The sequence below is a fragment of the Cryptotermes secundus genome, unplaced genomic scaffold (assembly GCF_002891405.2).
Source record: "Cryptotermes secundus unplaced genomic scaffold, Csec_1.0 scaffold669, whole genome shotgun sequence".
Lineage (NCBI taxonomy): Eukaryota > Metazoa > Arthropoda > Insecta > Blattodea > Kalotermitidae > Cryptotermes > Cryptotermes secundus.
This window is the reverse complement of record NW_019726235.1, coordinates 599,611-621,374: the sequence shown is the minus strand read 5'-3', so window position 1 is coordinate 621,374 and position 21,764 is coordinate 599,611. Positions and strand designations below refer to the sequence as shown.

General features: G+C 39.9%; 1 protein-coding gene across 5 annotated transcripts in view; it reads right to left on the bottom strand.

Annotated features, from left to right (window-relative positions):
* LOC111864081 (probable ubiquitin carboxyl-terminal hydrolase FAF-X) overlaps positions 1-21,764 on the bottom strand; it is a 115,994-nt gene that overhangs the window by 24,122 nt on the left and 70,108 nt on the right. For all 5 annotated transcript variants that reach the window (XM_023851074.1, XM_033751321.1, XM_023851072.1 and 2 more), the window contains exons 26-37: positions 18,267-18,474; positions 17,329-17,552; positions 16,193-16,362; positions 13,005-13,178; positions 11,859-12,000; positions 9,643-9,796; positions 6,773-6,923; positions 5,797-5,914; positions 5,564-5,696; positions 4,899-5,077; positions 3,860-4,056; positions 508-635 (exon numbers count right to left, since the gene is read on the bottom strand). In XM_023851074.1, coding sequence (XP_023706842.1) covers positions 508-635; positions 3,860-4,056; positions 4,899-5,077; positions 5,564-5,696; positions 5,797-5,914; positions 6,773-6,923; positions 9,643-9,796; positions 11,859-12,000; positions 13,005-13,178; positions 16,193-16,362; positions 17,329-17,552; positions 18,267-18,474 — 1,978 coding nt within the window. The remainder of the gene's footprint in view (positions 1-507; positions 636-3,859; positions 4,057-4,898; positions 5,078-5,563; positions 5,697-5,796; positions 5,915-6,772; positions 6,924-9,642; positions 9,797-11,858; positions 12,001-13,004; positions 13,179-16,192; positions 16,363-17,328; positions 17,553-18,266; positions 18,475-21,764) is intronic.

The window sequence follows — 21,764 nt, the reverse complement described above, 5'->3', positions numbered from 1 at the left end:
TTCCGGATTTTTTTTAGAATTCCACACGAAGGCAACATTCCAGCAGATGACGCAGGTGGGAAGACAGACACTCCATGCAGATGGTGGCCAAAAATTATATAAGTAGGACATTATTTTCTACCTTAAACATGTATTTTAAAATAACGTCCGCACACGCGGACTGTGCGACACCATATGGCGTCATTCGTACCGCTGCCTTTATTTTTGCGACGACATACGTTGTCTTTAGTCGTTTAAAGGTTAATACTAAATCATTTTGTGTGCCTCCCTGTATGTATAGTAGCTACACATGGTTGCCAGCATTATTTCTTCAATTATAACATGATTTTATTATTTGGTTATTTTGACCTAAGTTTTGTTAAATGAGTAATTACAGTGAATGAAGTATCATACGTGTGTTGTCCTTCACCGTGTGTATTCTCTAAAAATACAGCATGTCCACTGAACCAAAAGAAAAATGCTTAACATTTTCAAACAAAAGGCTCAAAAATTAAGCCAAAAACTTACTCGGAGCATCAAGCATGGGTGTTATGCATGGACCATCCTGCAGTGAGAAGTGTGCCAAGAACACAATGATCTTCATGAAAGCTGATCTGACTTCTGTGCTCGGACAGCTTAACAGATACTCACAGAACCTGCACAGAAATAAGCAACACATGTAAATTTCACATTGCCCGACCCTGCAACAAAATTACAGCTGTTGTTAAGCAAGTGCTTGCCATCAGCTACACTGAGACCAGCTCCATATATGGCTGACATGGCATATGCTAGTACTTGGCCAATGGGTCATGCAACTCTTATGATAACATTATCAAGACACAGGCAATAAAAATACAGAAATTCAGTAAAATTCTATCATCAAACATGCAGACTACAGATGACAAGAATTTCTGAGAAGAACTAATCACCTACTTTCCTTTCACTGCAATCTGAGTGATAAAAGCAGGAAAAAACTTTGGATGTAGAATGTAGAATGAAGCCAATAACAATATACAATTTGAAAGGCTTCAGAATTGGTATTACTGAAGGGAATTATCAAGTACGTGGTTAAGACAGCCCTAGGTGGCACAATATACATCCCAGGCTTCACAAAGATTGGATCAGGCATTCAAAAGTTTTTGTGGAGGGGATATACAGATGCATGTACACATGCACACACAGACTTTTAAACCAGGTGACCAATTTTTATGACATCTGGTATGCACATTATGCCATCAGACTCCACTCCAACCTTGCACTTATTAACTTCCTACAATCCCTAACAACATAAGCTGTGAGGTGGGAACAACTGTGCAGACACTTCTAATATCAGGTCTTCAAATGACGAATGGTAAGACAGCTTAAATAAATATGCAGCTTTAACTGACATAATCTCTGAAGAATTTAAAGCAGCACAGTGGTTGCATTAAATATATGGGTACATATGGTGTACCCCCAACTAACTGTGTGTGGACTACCTGGTTTGTGGCTTATCTCAGTGCTGCTGTTCTTCGACATGTCTGCAACCCTGTGGGATGCCTATTTAGTTTGCTTGGCATGCCTGTCTATATGCATGAAACCATAGGAGTACCACGGGACAGATTTTCATTTTTACCCTAAACTCCTTGTTCGAATACACGGGGATTTCCATAGAACTTTTTTCTGAAGCCCATAATGGGTATCTTTCACAAACTAAACTGATAGTGTTTTGTTGTCAACAATGTTGGATGTAAATAAGATCTAAGAGCTTGTGATGATGGTATATTAATACACTTACTGAGTTTCTGGACATTATCCATCATCCTGTTTTTATTTAGAACAACTTTTTGGAGACTGTATTCTGTCTTCATTCTCAGGTGTAACCTACTCAGCTGGGTCGAATTTATAGAGCTAGTCCCTATCTCCAGGATAGATGGGGACTATCTCTATCAACTGGGCCCAACCAAGTAGGTTCCACCCAAAGAATGAGACAGAATGCAGTCTCTGAAACATTGTTTTAAACAAAAACAGGATGATGGATAATGTCCAGAAACAAAATAACTGCATATCAGATGTGGTTCTGAGATTCAATAATTATAACCAAATCACAGTAATAGTTTACAATCTACTAAACAACCGACACAATGAACTGTGCACCAGTACTGCTGCTAGATCTGAGATTCTCACTCAGGTGACAATGAAGAGTATTGTCTTCTTGCATGTGACACCATACAGTGTGATGCAGTTCACGGGCACTGCAGACTACTGCTGGGCTTCACAGTGACACACCCCACATTCTCTCTGTCCCCATCTACATTCTACAGCACAAGACCCATATAATTTGGTCACTTCTGTTCACCTTCAGGTGTCACTGTGATGTATACAGTGGAACACTAACTTGGCCATATACAAGGTAACCCACCTGCTGCCTGCTGCATGCACCAGTCGGATGCAAAACAGCTATCATATCCTTCATTTCCAGTTTTTGAACAGCTACAGTCTATACTGATTGAAAATGAAAATAACATAACAAAACGTATGGGAACTCCAAAAAAACGCTAACAGGGAGGTTGGGAACAAGAGCAACGTATCAAAATGATTAAATTGTGAGCATATTATATTCGGGAAGTAACAGCAATGGAGTCACGATCTTTCTTTCATCTTCAATGTTGGAATTTATGTGCTGGTACTTTATTCTGCAAACCCTTAACCTCTGCTGATGGCAGATGGTACGTCAGTAAATATAAAGTGGTAAAAATGATGCACGTGGAGTCTGAATACATTCCAATGTCCTGAAGACACTAACATATAATGGCATTTAACAACTTCTTCTCCAGCTACCAAGTCGAATGCTACATGTAAAGCCGCAACTGAAGTCACTAATATTGCCTGTAAAATACATGAGGGCCATTCAAATGAAACCTGCTTGTGGCACAGCCTGAGATATAGCATCACAAGTGATCATTTAGCTCTGAACATGACATCATCAATCGAAACTGAGCCGTATACTATTGATAGTAATTAAAACTTCCCTAGATATACTTACCAATAATTAGAAGCAGCTTCAGAAAGGGCACAGTCTATTTTTATGCATAGTATTAAGAATGCACCTGAAGGTGCCAATAATGGAATAGATGGGATCACAGCAAACAAGAATGCTGTGACATTGTTAAATGACAGTGTTTAGGAGTGAATTCACCCAAACAGAACCAATGACCTATCATTCATTGCCCTGGTACAAACTGATGTCAACCAGCGGAAATTCATGGGAGAATAAATGCCCTTCGATACCACCATACCACCACCAAGAGAAAGCATCCCAGCACGATGACATGGGGTGCTGTCATGTTGAACAACAAGGTCCACCCCATGTGGTGGACAGTGCTCAATATGGACAGCACTGGAGCCTCTCCCAAGTGCCCCAGATCTGTACCTCTGACTTCATGAGTTCAGTCCCTCAAGATTATGCCAAAGGCAGAATTATTTCAGTGCATGTTCAATGTGTGACATCACTTGCCACATATTATGGCTGCATGGTAATGCTTTATAGCAAACAGAAAACGTGAATATCAACTGTTTCCACCACAATGGTAGGCTGAAAATTTTGTACAGGGAATGTGGGTTATTCACTAAATTGTAATTCACTAAATATGGGAAAATAATATTGTTTACATTGCAATTTGGCCAGGACCAGAATAATATTCGATAAATGAAGAACATTAAATTGGCAATTCATTGTATAAAATGGGAGCTACGTTGTACCGATCCACGGCCAGACAAAGGATGCAGATAACTGGTCTACACATAACAAAGACTGGCAACATGCAATCAAGGGATTTTCCACATTCAGCATAGAAGCTAATGGCAAAATAACAGACGACTCTACTTCTAGTTTCCTAACCTGTGTGGATGCTGAAAGAGAACATTGTGCGCAAACCACGCCCTGACTGCACGGGAACTGCGTAAATGATGGCAGAGAACATCATACCACTCTGTTGCTGTACCACGAAGAGTCTTCTTTGTGTGGAATCCTGTATGAAACAGAAACCTTGAAGCTAGCTGGACACTCAACATTGCCAGCTCCTCAAATTCAGGTGTCTGGAAACAAATACCAACCACCTGTATAAATACCTTAAGGATTAAAAAAACTTCAACAATCAACATAACACACAGTTTTTATTGCTCTCCACATCGGTTACATGTTTTGACGCAAATGCACCATCATCAGACACAACCACTGAACGCTGAGAATCACTCATCTCGGACTTGAAATGGTCCAAGAAATAAAATCCAGAAGCAGGGACTTAAGTCACTGGGTGTCTTCCACATACAGTGGAAATCCCTATTTAATGTAACTCAATGTAACATCCAATTTAACTGATCCCAACTCAATAACCTGCGCCAAATTTCATCTATTTAAGATCTTCCTCAAGTTACTGTTCAAATCGAGTGCTCTCTAATGAAACCTTAAACAAAGTAGAATGCATACATGCTGAAATCTACGTTTCATCACCAAAACTCTGTAAGTTAGTGAAAATGGATCCATTTTGGTATCGTCATGCACACCAGTAGTAGTGGAACTCAGGGATGTATAAAATCTCTCTTAACCCCAATGTAAGCCTGTAGCCAAGTTCAAAACTTGCTTCGTGGCATTATGTTGTATCACACAGCCACACAACATTCTCTATTTTATTCTGCAGTCTGCTTTTAAGACAACAGTTCTATACAGGTTGAGTCCTAGTATATCAACTGTTCTATACAGGATGAATTTCAGTATACCAACTGCTCTACACAGGTTCAGTCATAGTACCTGTATATCAACATGGTAAGCAGAACAACTTGTGCCCGATAATTGTTTTGGAATGAATACTACAGACTCAAGTTGAATGCATACTAAGAAGCCTGAAGCTGAAAACAACACACAAAGAAATTTGACTTACCAACTTTTCATTGCTGTGTGGTCGATTTACAGGAGGACTATTGCAAGACACTAGCTTTCTGATGAACTGAAAATATTCTGCTGAGAACTGGTTCCTGTTATGCATGAACTTGATGTTCTGTTTCCGAACACTTCGCTCAATTGCAAGTGGCATTTTCATGATGCCCAATTTTGTATCAGCTACAGAAAGGATGAAAAAATATGTGTAACGTTATTATATTACAGTACACATTGATAAATCAAATCCAAAACTATGTAAGTACCCCATCCCTCCCAACACAAATGTATACACACACACACACACAAGCATTGCTTCCCTCTCCTCCAAAAAAGTTTGTATTTTAAAATCCTATTTCAGTCTCTGGGTTGAAATGTACACTTCACGAGTGACATGTGACTTATAGCCAAGTTAGCCAGTACACACCAACTGCCTGCCAGGACTGCAAAGAAACTGAAAGGCACACTGAAATCCACTACCAACAGACACTCAGTCAACAGTGCACTATATGCACTACTCACACTCTCTCTGTCTCAATGGTAAGCAATGCCAAATTTCAACCACATTCAACACTGCACGTTTGACTGTATATATTCATATATTTAGAAGCAGGAGAGTCTGCTAACGGACCAATTAAGTTCTAAAATTTTAAAGCTAACAAAACTTACACAATGACACCTCATTCAGACTCTTCATCAATGCATTCTCCTCAACGTCCAGTCGTGTATAGAACAACATGTATGCATTCCACCACCGCTTCTGGCGTCGGTAGCTCATCCTCTTCAACATATGGTCAAACACCTGCAAACTTGATTCATGGCATGACCTATTCCAACAGAACTTAAAAATATGATTATGATACACACAACATGCGTGGAGAGACAAGAGAAATGCAACTCACCTCACCCATGTAGTCTCCACCAAAACACTGCGTTTTCATTTCTTCTTCATCTTCCATCTTACACTCGCTCACTTCACCATCGTCAAATTTATACCACTTGGAACTTCCATCACTATGCCTACAACACAGTGTACCGAGAACTTCAATTTCAAGAACATGGGATTTATTTCCCCACTTATTTTCACACAGAAAATCTATGTCACTTAACCCTTTTAAAGACCGAGTTCTAAGTAATATTAAAGATTCAGTTCATACCTAACAGGAAACACATTACATCTCTGATACAAAGCCCAACCGGTTAATGCTGTTTAAGGAAATGGTAACTATAGATCAGAACCACACAATAAAAACAATACAGCCTGTGTACAGAACACAGAACAGGTTTTGAAGAGTTAATACATTTAACATTCCTTGATTTAAGGCTTTCTCTTTAGTTTCTGTGGTCCCAGACCCATCTTCCTACAGCCAATCTTCTCAGTTTAAAGCGTTTCTGGTATGGTACTCAAATTTGCTACCTCACCCCCACCCCCTAAAAACAGATCTGGTTTAATCATATAAAAAGTTCAGAAAGAATAGTTATCTTCAAAAAGTGATGATTATGTTGTAATTGTATTTTGTTTTTCATATATAAATTTGACACTTTTATTAAAATGTTTCTGGTGTTTCCTTTATTTCCACAACTCAATGTACTGCATACAACAGACTGGTTATTACAGATCCTGCTTCTCTCCCTTCTCATCCTTGTTTAAGCAACAAGTTCCTAGACAAGAAAGCCAACAGCACCCAGCATCTCCCAAGCTACATACTTCATCTTCAATCATAACTGCAGAAAGCATTTCACACAAGTCATGCAGACAAACAATTCAAGGATGGGAAAACTTCACCAAAATAACTGCCTTCTTAACTTGTCAAAAGCTTCTTGCCTGAAACGTTAAACTGCAAGCAAAGTAACTACTGTTCACTGCGCAGTTCTTACCTATGCAGAATGTACGAGTAGTAATGGCCTCCGCTGGCCTGTCCGCTATGTACAACAATTCCTGTTAGCTGGTATTTTGTACAAATCTCTTTCGATATCTCATCATAATCACAGTCTATCATTTCACCTTCAAGTTTTGCCAAGCCTGAAACTGCATGGAGAATTATTCTGAATTAAAAGAAGGTCCTTCTAATATACAAGAAAGTAACATGAAAACCTACAAAAGTATGGAGTATGGAACAGAAGGACCAAAAATTCAAATGACACTAGCTAAAAAAAACAACAAAATTGTTACCAGTGACTTCTCTATGCTACATTAACAGGAATGTGCAAGAATGATTCTGTCAGTTTGACATGAGAATTTGGACAAATTCTGAGAACCAAGATGTCAATGAGAATTTTCTCTGGTAGACCAATTTCTTCATCAGCTATTCATAGACTTCAAGAAATGTTATATTTTAGCGTCCTGTTGCACTGATTCACGTCCATGATGTGTATTTGTATCAACCGTCTTACAATGCACACAATTTCACCTTTCTCTTCACTACATGTTTCAGCACTAATGTGCGATCTTCAGGTGTGGTTTTATTTATGTCAAACCATTGCACTGTATGCCATAATGTATCCTTTATAAAATGATTAAAATGCATATGTGTCATGTATAATAATAAAGTTTATATGTTAAACCTTTCAAGATTTATCATCTATAAGTCGCTCTTCAAATTTCGTGAGTTATGTCAATCCTCTCCTATGGGAGTGTTCCTCCTATATTCTTGTGTATATTGTGTCCTATGTTGTGTATTTCCCTTGTGACTGCGTGCGTTGTAGTGAAGAGAAAGGTGAAATTGTGTGCACTGTAAGATGGTTGATACAAATACACATCATGGACTTCAAGAAAGCCTATAATTTAGTTGGGAGGGATGTATTGTACAATATTCTGATAAAGAGTTTGGGATACCCATGAAACTAGTTAGGTTGATTAAAATGTGTTTAAACAAAACGTATAGTAAAGTCCTTGCAGGTAAACATTTGTCTGATAAATTTCCTATCCAGAATGGTCTAAAACAGCTGGATGTAGTGACCATCGGAAACCAAATTTGTTCTCACAATTCACGTGTCCCAAATTCCACATATAAATCTCAACCTGAACTAAGTTAAATTTACAGTTTATAAAATAACCAGTTTTTTAACTTAGCATGATATTCAAACGATTAAAGAAATGTTTTTGTACAGCACCTCATAAACTTCACAGAAATTAAAAAAAAATATATATAAATATTTAAAATCTGTGAATGACTGGTGCAAGAACAATAATTCTATGATATATGCATACCTACACCATGAAAAACATTCAATAAACAATGAAGATTGTATTACAGTCAATAATATCAGTTTCATATGTTCAAGTAAATGGCATGGCTGATGTACCACTTTATGATGATATTCCTGTACCACAAATAAGAGCAAAAATATTTCAGTAATGCAAATAAAAATTGCGTTTTTTATTACAACAGGATTAAACTTGTATAAATTTATGAAACATTTCTCAAAATTAGCCTACCAATCAAAAACTACAGAGAAATATCAGTTTGTCAAAATTCCCATACATCCAATAATTCACTCTCAGGTTATTTGATAATGCTCTTTTCAATGCGGAAATTACCATATTTACTCTCATAATTTATGCTTCAATATAATTTATGCACCCATACTTTTGGATAAGAAAGCTTGGGGAAACAAGTATTTTTATCCTTGACGAAAATTAACCAACATATAATTTTCAAGAAAAGTGCGAGTAGAAACTAAATGCATTATGGCAACACAGCAAAATCTGTTTCTTGCAAAAATTATTGTCTCCTCAATATATTATCAAGAAGCGTTCTCGTGTCACCACATGGTGGAGTCTGCATTTGTGAATATCCATACTGTGCTGCTACATCACAGTTCAACTCTGATCACATCTTCCAGAAAAATTATGCATCAGATGAAATCTGAATGTCTGTCTCAAAGTTCACCAAGAAATTGTGGGGTGGAGTCTGTACTTGTAAATGTCCATACTGTGTTGCCACACTGCATTCAACTTTAATCATATTCTCTACAATAATTATGTGTCAGTCAAAATTCTGCAAAAGGGGAATTCCTGTCCTAATGTTCATCAAGGAATCACATCGTGGAATATGCATGCATGAATGCCCATAATGTGGCATCACAAGGCATGCAACTTAATCACATTTCCTGATAAAATTATGCACTGGTTGAAACAATACCAATGGACATTTTTGTATGAATGTCACTCAGCAAATCATATACTCGAGTCAAGAGGGATGAATATCCACACCATGCTTCACATTGCACTTAGATGAATTGCATTTTTTGCTAAAAATATTGCGCCAGTCAAAATTTTTCACAGGTCCCTTTCAATTCAATGTTCATCAAGGAATCAGCTGCCTCATACTATTGTATAAAATTATACTCAAACAGTATGTGCATATTTTTCAAGCACCATAACTTTCAGATACTTTCCTGGGGAGCAAAAAGGTGAGCACATTACATGAACATATTCTGCATACAGAATCAATGGAGGTTGTCATGAATGGAAATGCATGGATTTGGAAGGAGGCAGCAGTCGACTACTAAGTTTACCTGAATATAATATGACTAACTTTTCTTACATTCAGGTATAAGAGTACTCGCAGATATCGATTTAGCAATGACCTTGTCAGACCAAGGCCACTAAACCTCATCATACCGCCCCGACAGCCAAAATTCAAAATGCATTAACTCCCAAATGGAAGTACAGAACATTAACACTACAGAAATCAGTTAAATTCCAAGTATTCTGCACCTGTCTCCACAGATTCCCCTCATACCTGTATAAGGATCCATGTCTAAGTCTCGTGGAAATTCAAAGTAATCATTGAACTTGATGGCACACACTCTCTCGAAGTCATACTCAAAGCGTTTTAATTGGATTGCAAGGATGGGTGGCAGCTTCTTCACACACAGGCGCTTCACTGTTACAACCTAAACGAGAATGTAATGTGTTGATCTTGACATAAGAAATTAATCCCCACAATAACTGGGCTTTTGCCTTTGTCCATCACCCGGTGTTCTAAAAATTAGAGATTACAGCATTTTGGAAACTGGATCTCTTTCTGTCCTCAGGTGAGGGGGGAGACACCTACTTTGTTGGGTCCCTTAGAAAAAGTTAACTTCTATCTAAGGGACCCAACACAATATGTCTCCCCCTCACCTGAAGATGGAAACAGATCCTGCTTGCAAAATGTCATGACCTCTAGATTTTAGAATACCAGATGATGGACAAAGTTCAAAAACCCAGAGTGTCATACAGCATCATCAGAACCCTTTAGAATCTAATAAATTCATGCCCCCCCCCCCCAATACCAGGGACAATATGAGACCTGAGAGGTAGAACTTAAAGGAAAAGTACAGACCAATTACATGACAAGAAAATTAAAGTTTTCAAGTGACTACATATTTCATATGTTTGTATGTTCTGCTTGTTTTGATTTTTGTTTATATTCTGAAGTAAATCTGCTGGGGTACAAGCTCCACATATCTAAGATGACCACTGTACTTATTCCCATTAAGTATTTCAACTTGCTTTTTAAACCATTCAAGTCTGTGAGTGCACACGGGTAGTGTTCTAAAACTTCCCAGTTTCACCACATGCACACAAACGCATCTTGAAGTCTCACCATATTGTCACTGTACTCTCTGCACTGCAACGACCTTCTGTGATATACATACTCTATCAGGGACATGTGGTAAAGTAGTTGGTTGAGGCACTATGCTACAAGCTGGAAGGTCGCAAGTTTGATTCCTGATGAGGTCACTGGACTTTTCAGTTAACCCAATCCTTCCAGCCACACTACAGCCCTGGGGCCAACTCAGCCTCTAACAGAAATGAGTATCAGGAATCTTCCTGGGGATTAAGTGCGGACAGCATATAAGGCTGACCTCACCACCATCTGTGAACCAATTGTCTAGAAAATGTTGAGCCTCAAAGTCTCACAGTCCTATGGGCCTCCATGGCCTGTTACAGGCCCGGCAACAGATGTCCTATTGGTCAATGCATTTGCTTGGTGCAGACCACATAGAAAAAAGTTTCCCCTTTATTTTTGCACATAAAAATGGCAGTTCTTCTATTATTGGCTGCATGTGTTGCTCCCTCCTTAAGGCTGTTCATCCCGAATAGCCTAACGGTGTATCACAGGTCCTTCTTTTTCTCAGGGTTCCTACTCGTGACATCTTCTTGTGGTTTGGCTCCTCCTCTTGCGGTGACTATTCTCCAACCACTACTACCACCACTCCCTCCTTAAGGTTGCTTGTCCCAAGCAGTTTACTGTTAGGGCGCCAGTAGATCCAGGTGTATCTCCATAATCCAATATGTACTGTAGTTACAGACTACATTAACAAGCTACCTACATATTGTAAAACAAGCAGTCACATTAAATGAAAGACACTACATTACATATGCAAGCTCATTTTGTAAACAGAATGCTACTTACACAGCAAATCAGCAGCCTCCGTAGTCTAGGGGTAACGTTCCCACATCATGACTCAAGGTACGTGGGTTCAAACCCGGCGGAGGTCGTTGAATTTTTAAGGGCAGAAAAATTCAGGGAACAAGTCCTCCGGGAGGGACTTTAAGCCGTGGGTCCCGTGTCACAGATTTACAGCACGTAAAAGATCCTCATGTCTCTAGGTGATCTCTGAGCAAAATTAGGCAACAATTTCCCACCCAAGTAGTTTCCAATGCCTCTGGTAGATGGGGGAAATATCAGGTACCAACGGCCGACCTCATTAGCTGAACAGGGCTGATAGTACGCACCAGTACCAGTAGGGTATGGCGACAGTAGAAATTAAAGGGGAACGCACAATGGACCAATAACTGGTCTAAGTGCATGGGGAAACCCACCCCCTCTAATAATAATAATAATAATAATAAATAATACACAGCAATCACAAACCAACACACTTTGACCCTGAAGATGGAGGCAATATCACCCACCACCATACGGTGTAATAACCAAAGAATAGAATTATCATCAATAACACATACCTTTTTGTTGCATTTTTCACAGTGATACGCATCAGCACCTTCCAACAGTTCACCCTTCACATACTGCTCCAAGGAATCTAGCAACGTACTGTGATTCCGAATGTCCACACTGATTACACTAAACGGCTCCTCTTTTGAGTACCTATGAACAAATTTACTCATTCAGTGGGGGAAAACATATAGCATCGGTGGTGAATTATGTGAGCTCTGAAGCTCGCAGTGTGATGACTAACTCCTGGGCCATGATGCCATACAGCCTGGTACAAGTTTACAGACATTTTGGAGGGATGTCAACATGTTCTACCAGACAACACAGCATCATATCCTAAAGACAGTATTCTTCATTGGCAAATTAATTCCTCCTCTATGTTTGTCATATGCAAAAATTAATCTAAATATAAGACTTCATATCCCTTGTTTCAAGGATTATAAAAGTCTCTTAGAATAGTACAAGTATGTTACCAAACAAACTCTAGATTCACAGTGGGTAACATTTACGTGAGTACAGTATGTATAAAGCAGATTTACATAAAACATTCTCTTGATAAAACAGAAACGAACAAATGTGCAAGCAGCATACAAGCTCTGGATGTCAAGTGGTACACCCTGTATCTCAGTTTGACACTACTATAGCCAGCGCCAGAATCTAGTCTTTTTCTGTACTGTGCCAGACTCTGATCTTGACAGCTTTGCAGTGAGGAAGCAGGGTGAGGCAGGAAATGGCAGAAACACATCTATCTACTGTGTACAGCATTAGTTCAGAGCATACTGGCCACTTGTGTACTTGTGCAGTGCTAAGATGAACTGAACTAAAGCAGTTGTGCTTGTACCTCTACAATGCAAAGCACAATTTCAGCAGTGAAACTGACAATGAATACAATAACAGTATGCCTGATGAAGACAGTGACATGGAGCTTGGCTCAGGTAGTAGGTGCCAAATTCATCCTGCAGCTCCTGAGGCAGCAGGGTCTTTAATGGTTCAGACTTTCTGCATACCTCACAGCTCTCAAGATTATTCCTGTACTGACTGTACTCATATACTTTACAGAAAACTCCAAATGGAGTACTCTACTCAAAAGCTATAGCTGGTGAGAGAACTGCTCTAGGATACTTCAGATCATGCACTAAACATGCAAAATAACATACCTGTGTGGGCAACCTTTGCAAATTTTTTGGTCCGAATATGAACCACCAAGAATTTTGCCCATGATCTGCTCCTGATTTAGAGCCTTCAGGGCCTCATCAATGCTTTCAACAAGACTCATGAAGAATTCAACGGCATCTTGCTGTTCACGGAGGTTCACTGGTTCTCCCTGTAGTCTGCAAAACAGGAAAATATGCACTGCATTACATTAAATAGCAAGAAGGGACTGGTGATATGAGGGCAAGAAAACAGACTCTCACTCAAAGGGTTTTGAATTCAATCCCCAGCCAAATCTGGGTGTAGAGTCCTCTGTTTACAGAATAATATCTCAGCTTCACTTGCTCGCTCGCTCACTCACTCACTCACTCACTCATGGAGATGAGCCCTTCTTCAGAAGCCACCAATTGTGCAGCTACTCAAGAGCTTCCCAGCATTTTATGGAACCCAAGGGTTCGTTATCATGTTCAAAAAAACCCTCCACTGTTCCCTATCCTGAGCCAGATCAATCCAATCCATGCCATCCCATCCTATCTCTCTAAGATCCATTTTAATACTGTACACCAACCTACTCCTTGGTCTTCCCAGTAGTCTCTTTCCTTCTGGTTTTCTCACCAATATCCTATATGCATTCCTCTTCTTCCTCATTCATGCTACATATCCTGCCCACCTCATCCTCCTTGATTTGATCACAATAATTAAACTTGGTGAAGAGTACCAGTTATGAAGCTCCTCATTATGCAGTTTTTCCAACCTCCTGTCACTTCATCTCTCTTCAGTCCAAATATTCTCAACACCCTGTCCTCAAACACCATTGGTAAATGTCTCTCCCTTAATGTCAGAGACCAAGTTTCACACCCATACAGAATCAAAGACAAAATTATACTTTTGTATATTCTAATTTTTATGTTTTTGTACAGCAGATGACAAGACAAAAGCTTCTTGACTGAATAGTAGCAAGCATTAACCAAATTCAATCATTTGTTGTCATCGTTCCCAAATATCTGAACTGTGCCACATTTTCAAAACATCTGTTACCTAGCTTTATGTCATGATTTTGCAACGCATTTTGGTGATGAGACAGCAATACATACTTAGTTTTCTCTGTGTTTACTGCTAGACCAACCTCCTTACTAGCATCAATTAAAGTTTGCGTGTTTCCCTTTATGGTATCTATAGATTTACAGCATCAGCATAGACCAACAGCTGATGTGTCCCATGTAATTTCAGTCCACCTGGCTTTCCTGGACCTGCAATGCATTGGTGACAACGCAATGCCAGCCATGTGCCAATCACAAGCCTCTGATTTGGTGGAAGCTGTTTTTTTCAGTGTGAAGTTCATGCAGAGAAAAGGACAGTAATCAGATTGCAGCATGTCAGTTTTGTGTTGTGCTACCACATGCATGTTACTGGCCTTCAGAAAAAATATGACAGAATGAGAAACAATGACTGTTCTGTTTCTCATGAGATGTTGCAAATACAGGCCCTACAAAAAGGAAAGAAAAGGAGCATGAGTACATGAGACTTCAAGGTGAGCAGAGGGTGGATCACTTGCTTTATAAGGAGAAACGAACTTCCTCTTAGGAGGAGGACATCTTTGTGCCAGGGACTACCAAAAGATCATACTGAAAAGTAATAAGAGTTCCATCGGCATGCTGTAAGCAAACAACGCCACTCAAACTATCTTCTTTCAAAGATAGGAAATGCCTACCAGAACTATCACCAACAGGGAAAACTCGGAAATTTTTGCTCAAAATAATTTGTAAATGGAAAAACCAGGGCTGGGAACTCATTTCTGATGAAATAATCATTAGCAATTATAAATTACAATTATAAAAGTTACAATCATTAGCAGTTTAAAAGAACTAGAATTTCAGACAAAACAGATGGGGCAGAAGATGACAATGTGTCTGGCAGGAGGACAAAGAAGATGAGTCATCATGGTAAACTTCCAAAGAAAGCGAGGTATGGAAAGGTATGTCAGTTTCTCTCAAGATGCTGGACAAAACTGCATGCCTAGCTATGGGCAATATGTAATGCACAATATGCAGTTACATAGTTTACCAATTAAATGCTTCACCTTTCTAACCATCTCAGAGTATCAATCGTCAATGCCAACTCAATGCAATTGTGGTGAGCCATGCTGAACGTCAGCTGGCTCTTGTGTGTGATGTCATGGCGTCTGCTATTCCTATATTCCATCTTCACCCCCATACATTGACATATTATCCTTGTGATTGCCTACGTATCACGTGACCTTCCATCCCTCTTCTGATGTCGTGGAAGGAAACAAGACCTGCTGCGCAGTCTGTGAGGCTACATAGTTGAGAGTGGACGCTTACCAGCCAGTGGGGGATCGCCACTGGAAATTCTGTTTTGACCTGCTACCTCTAAATTGTGTTCGGTAAATGTTCCGTGGCTGGCTGGCAAGGTAAAGGCCGCAATCACAAGCCATTGGCTTTAGAATGGTTGTGAGGCACAAGTTTATTTTCTCTTATTATTATCATTATTATTATTATTTGTTTTTCTGGAGTAACCTGTTTGACGCCTAAATGAGGTTAGTGAAAGAGGGGCATGTTAGCTTATTCTGTGTTGCGACTGTTGGCAACAAGTGATTGCTGTGCAATCATTGATTTGGGTTGTTGTGCCCCGTTTGTGCCTTGATTATGTATTTTTTTTTGTATATTCTGTGTAACTCTTGTTATGTTGTTCACTAAACTTGTTATTGTTATCTGAAAGGCTGACATATCACTGTTGTTTCTCCGTATTGCTTGGATACCCCACGAATACCTTGGGGAGCTTGTAAACACAGCAAATAGAGCCAGCGACAATGGGCTGCTTCTCTCGACTACACAGCTTGAATAAGTAAACTGAGAGAAGAAGGGGCAGGGGTGGTTCAGTGGCTGCTGCTCTTCCATGTCCTTTTGCATGCCAGTGCCACTTCGATGATGGATGAAAGGCCAAAATTCTTGATTCTTTCTATTATTTCCTTATTTTTTAATAAGCTTGTATTTTTGTAAACACAGATGCAGTATGTGGTTTTCCTATGTGTGAGCAAGGAAGTGTTTTTATTCCAGATTAGCAATAAATTTCACAATCCCCCCCCCCATATTTCGGGGTTCAAAAATATGAAATTGGGCACAGGAACTATGCAAGTAAATATGGTATTTACAATGAAGGGCTTATAACTCACTTGAAATGCTTCCACAGCCCTCGAGGAACATAATACTGCAGCTTGCTGTATGCCAGATGACCAAAAATAGCTTGAACCTGCTTCAGGATGCCAATGTTGTACTCTTTTCGTGATTCCTCAAGACCACATTTCTCATCATTGCAGTCATTTTCATTTGATTCCATATTTCCCTGCAGAAATGAACATCATGTCAAATACGTAAGCCAGAAACCAATTTAAAAAGTAAGTCGAGTAAGAAGGCAGAGAATACACACACATTTCTTACAGCCGAAATTGAATTTGTACTGTTGAAATGAAGTTCGTTCTAAAAGAACTGTACTAGCTCTTTGGTAACAAGAGACCACAGGTTCAGCAATGCTAATGCCAAAGCACAATCCTGAACCAGTTCCAGCCATCTCTGATTGTCACAACTTAGATCTCTTTAATGATATTCTCCCGCCTTCTTCTCAGATTTCCAAGAGGTTTCCAAACCAACATTCTACACCCAGTTCCTGTCTCTCCACATAAGCTATCCATTCAGCTCACTGAAAGCTCATTTGCTTCACTACCCAGATAATACAAACTGATCATTTTGCATCTTAAAGTCTCTCATTAAGTAATCCTCCCCACTAATTTCATCCCTCTTATTCCAACTAGTCAGTTAGTTATTGGAGAGGGTGGGTTTCCCCATGCACTGAGACCTGTATTGGTCCATTGTGCTTCCCTCTATGACTTCTACCAGTCTCTATATCCTACCGGCACTGGTGCTTACCATCAGTCCCACCCAGCCAGCGAGACCGGCTCTACTAGCTGAGAGGTATCTATAATGCTTCCCCCATCTACCAGAGGTATTAGAGACTGCTGTTGGGCGGGAAACGTCCGTTAATTTGGCTCAGTGACCTTTATTCCAACTATATTCAGATACTTAATTTTTCAAATACATGCAATTAGATTTCTTCTCTCAAAGTATGGCAACACCCCATGCATACATAAAAACTGTAAGAAATAAAAATAGTTCTATATACACTTAAAATTTTGATTTAAGGTTTCCTTCCAGAGCAATGCCACATTAAGTGTGCTCCTGATCATCGTGGCTTTATAAATTTCTGGCACTGAAGGTGGGCACACCATCAATGAAAATCACTGGTTACACTGACCTCTCCTTCCATTCTCTCCTCGCCACTGAAGTCCTCACTGAGGTCTGTAGCAGCACCTTCAGAGGCGAGGATGCCAACACGAATGCTCTCAACCATGTACAACTGCTGCAACACTGAATTCATATAACAGGTAGCACCAGCGTTTTTCAGGCCAACAAAGCCCTTCAGTGGCCTTGGACCCACAGGTGGAAGATAGTCCCACTCCACCAAGGGTTCATCACGCTCTGCAAACAAACACAGCACTTCTGTAAGGCAACATGTTTCCATGTTCTCGATGTAATCATAGTTAGTTTCTCATAGAACAGAAACTCATCTGGAGTACGATACCCATCCTTCAGGAGATGCTAAACACATACTGCACAGGCAGTATGGGCCCTGTGTTTGGAAGTACAGCATAACTGCTAGAAAAAAATTTGCTCTACACCAAGTAAACTGACCTGCTTCCCCTCTCTACACATCATACTACCAAGTGGATCACCCATCTCTGTCACTGTTCAAAATAACAGAACGTATTTCTAAGTCTACACGAGAATGAGACAGCACAGGCTAGCACAAAACTGTGGTGTGGTACTTGTGCACCAAGACACATGTTTCCAAGGAAAAAATATTCTGGGTGGAAAATACAATGTTGCCAGATGTGCTCAAATGACACTGTCAAATATCCGTTTAAGCACATCCAGAATGGAGAAAAATGTACTGATTACAACAAAAATCATGAAGAACTACACGTTAGAACTGATGAATACTGTTACAGCTAACACGAGTTGGCAGTGAATAAGAAAATTCTCGCTAAAATGAAATATTCTTTTTTGCCATATCTGTTATGATGGAATTGCAATGTGTTTATATACACAAGGACCTCTATTCCATCCATCAGTTTCATTACAGACTTATATAATGAAGCATCAGGAACTGAATTATTGCAGAGATAAACAAACCTGAATAGAACATGTCAGTGAGCATATGAACAAGCAGCTTCATATTGGGTACACAACTGACACAAAGCCCCACCAGGAAATCAAATGCAGCATTGGTTGTGAGGGGGGTGTTGCAGACTGGCACGGCCTGGTCTGCACACAGCTCGCCTGTGCGCTGTAGGTGAAGCATAAGACGTGATGCTGGGAAAATAAAATCCTCTACCAGCTCCTGAAACACAAAAGTATAATTTACATTTCACAGAAAGCAGAATTATTAAAATGTGCACCAGCTTTTGCGTTGCTTGATACAGACCCACTGGACCCCACAATATTGAGAGAGCAGACATAATCAATATCAGCCTGACAGAACTGCTGACTACAGACTCCATTCCACATCTGAACCACATTTATTCAGCTCCCACACACACCCTTAAAACATACAGCCTCCACACTCATGACTGCAAAAAAACGAATCATTAACTACATGGGGCAGAATCCTTCTGGGGAAGCCACCAGTCAGTCTTTCATGGAACCTGGAGGTTCATTATCAAGTTCAGAAGAGCCTGCCGTAAAACCATCTCCTTGGCCTACTGAATACAGTCCACATCCTTGCACCATATTTCGTTAACACACTGTGATCACATCAGCTGCTACTGCCCCAACCGGAACTGGGTACTTTAAGCATGCTCAACCCCAAAGCAGCTGACTTCATTCAGAAGGCTCTTAACAGAAAAATATAAAAAAGGAAAAAAAAAAAATACATCTTACACATTTATAAACATTCCATTCCAAGCTGAGCTACTATGCAGCACCTAAAAACACCGAGATCTAAGGTGAAAAAAAGGCTGAAGTTGTGTGCAAACAGTCACTGCCTTTTGCTGGCCACAGAACTCTTAACAAACATACACGCCCATCACAAATGTGTGAGGGCAAACTTTACTATCAATCTGCAACTGCCAGGTGCATCTTCCCCTTAGGGTTTCCAACTAAAATTTTGTATGCTTTTCTCATCTTTCCTTGGATTATGAGCATCACGTTCCTTTAAGACTTCATTCTCATTTTAATTGTACATAGGTTGTACCGAAAGTCATGAGCAACTATTTTTTGCATGCAACCTGGGAACAGCAAACGAAATAGAGTATGGTGGTAGGTGAAACCAGCTGTTGTGTTAACATTGAGTGTCTTGTGACGTCAATAGCTTGCATCACGTGACCAGTATCACTCCTAACAAAATGGCTGATATGTCGTTTCGCCAGCGTGCTGTCATCGAATTTCTTGTGAAAGAAGAAATCCCTGCTGCAGAAATTCACCAGAGACTTCAGCGTGCTTATGGAAGTGTGTGCATGAGTGCAAGCAGTGTTCGAAGATGGGTGAAACATTTTAAAGATGGGAACACCAGCACCGAAGATGAGCCTCGGAGCAGTCGTCCTCGAACAGCCTCAACTGAATGCAACAAGGAAAGAGTGGATGAGATCACTGAAGATGACAGGGGTGTGACTGTTGACACAATAGCCCAAAAACTTGGAATAGGGCACAGTGCAGTAGAGGAGATGACTGAAAGCTTGGGCTATAGGAAACTTTGTGCTCGTTGGGTCCCGTAGTTATTGACCGAAGACCACAAAGGTCAGTGAAAAGCCATCACCTCAGAACTGCTGCAGAGATTTCGACACGAAGGTGATGATTTTTTGCTCTTTATTGTGACATGTGATGAAAGCTGGTTTCACCATTTCAAGCCTGAAACAAAACGCCAGAGTATGGAATGGCACCATTTGCATTCTCCATCAAAACAGAAGGCAAAGACAGTGTCATCAGCTGCAAAGGTGATGGGCACAGTCTTCTGGGATGCAGAGGGGTTTATTCTGGCCAAATTCCTGGAACCTGGGCAAACCATCAACGCTGCTCGTTATGTACAGACACTGCACAAGCTCCGTCGTGCACTGCGCGATAAATGTCCAGGATGAAACATCATCATCCTGCATGACAACGCTTGCCCCCATGCTGTTTGCCTCACACTGGAAGCAACTGCAAAGATGGGGTGGGAAGTTCTTCCACACCCTCCTATAGCCCTGATCTGGCACCCTCTGACTACCATCTTTTTGGATTTGTGAAGGATCAGGTGCATGGAGGTTTTGAGACAAGGGAGGAATTCAGAAAGCAGTGCATCAATGTGGAACAGAATTTTACAGAAGGGGAATTTTCAAACTCCCAGAACATTGGGAGAAATGTGTACAAAGAAGTGGCGATTATGTGGAAAAATAAAGAAAGGCCTGTAGATTGAGGTGGTGTATTTCGTTTGCCAATAATAAAGCATGTTACTTTACAAAAAATTGTTGCTCATGACTTTCAGTATGACCCTCGTAATATGTGACAGATTACGGTTTGCTCTAATAAGCCAAAAAGAATCCATCATTATGACCACCATTATTGATGTATGCATGCCACACTTACATTTACTGCAGCAGTGATTGAATTTTAACCATGGCATCATGCATCATGTCCATAATATACTATATTTACTAGAATACCACATGCACAATGCGAAGATCTCCATTAAGAAAACAGGGTACCAAACTTTATAACCAGATTTTCATTTTTGAAAAGGTAGCTTAACATTTTAGAATCAATAATGGACTCATTAAAATAGTGTAAAATGGATTTCCATTGTTAGGCAACAGCACAATAAACAAGTTCCGCAAAGACAGATTCTTGGTAAACAACTCGTTGCTGGGTAACACAACAATATGCTACAAGAATGAGAGGTCTGTCCTATGCAAACCTTGCAGAGTTTATATAACAACAGTTAGTAGCTAGGATTACATAAGAGTACAGTTGAGAGATCTACATTACAGCAAGAGCAAACTGGAAGTTGGGGCTGCGAGCATCCAGAGAACTGAAGAAGAATTAGAAGTCAGCTTGTGAAGACTTAGTGTGTGATTAGAGGATTTAGTCCCAGTGAGACTGTTTTAATTCCATTAACAAGAGATGAGTAGTGAAAATAGACTGAGGGCACTAGTGTAACAGTGGATTTTAAAGTGCAGGAACAGCGATAGTGCTATAATTAGGTGTAATAACTGGTGGTGTGTATAAGGGGTAAATAAATCTGTTCATCCGACCCACAACCCACGTTATTAGTCACAGACACACGCAACAATAGCATTTAATGCACACAGTAATGCCTGTCATAAATTAATAGAAAGCTGTGTGTCGAGTATCCCCCGCATGAATTGCTACAAATGCAGAACTGCACAATTTCTTCACAGATTAAAATGGAGTGGACAGTTCAAAGCTCACTTCAAAACTATATTTATAGCGAAGTTCGAAGTTCACTCAAGTTTAAAAATTTCAATGTTTGCACATTCCTGGAAGGCAGGCACTTGGCTTGTGCAGCTGTGCCAATACTGCCAGGGTAAACCGAGCCAGCCTCAGCTGCATGTGCACAGCCATAAGATGTGTTTTGAAACAACAAATATTTAATGGTTATTATTACTTCGCTAATGCAATTTCTTCATTCATATTCTA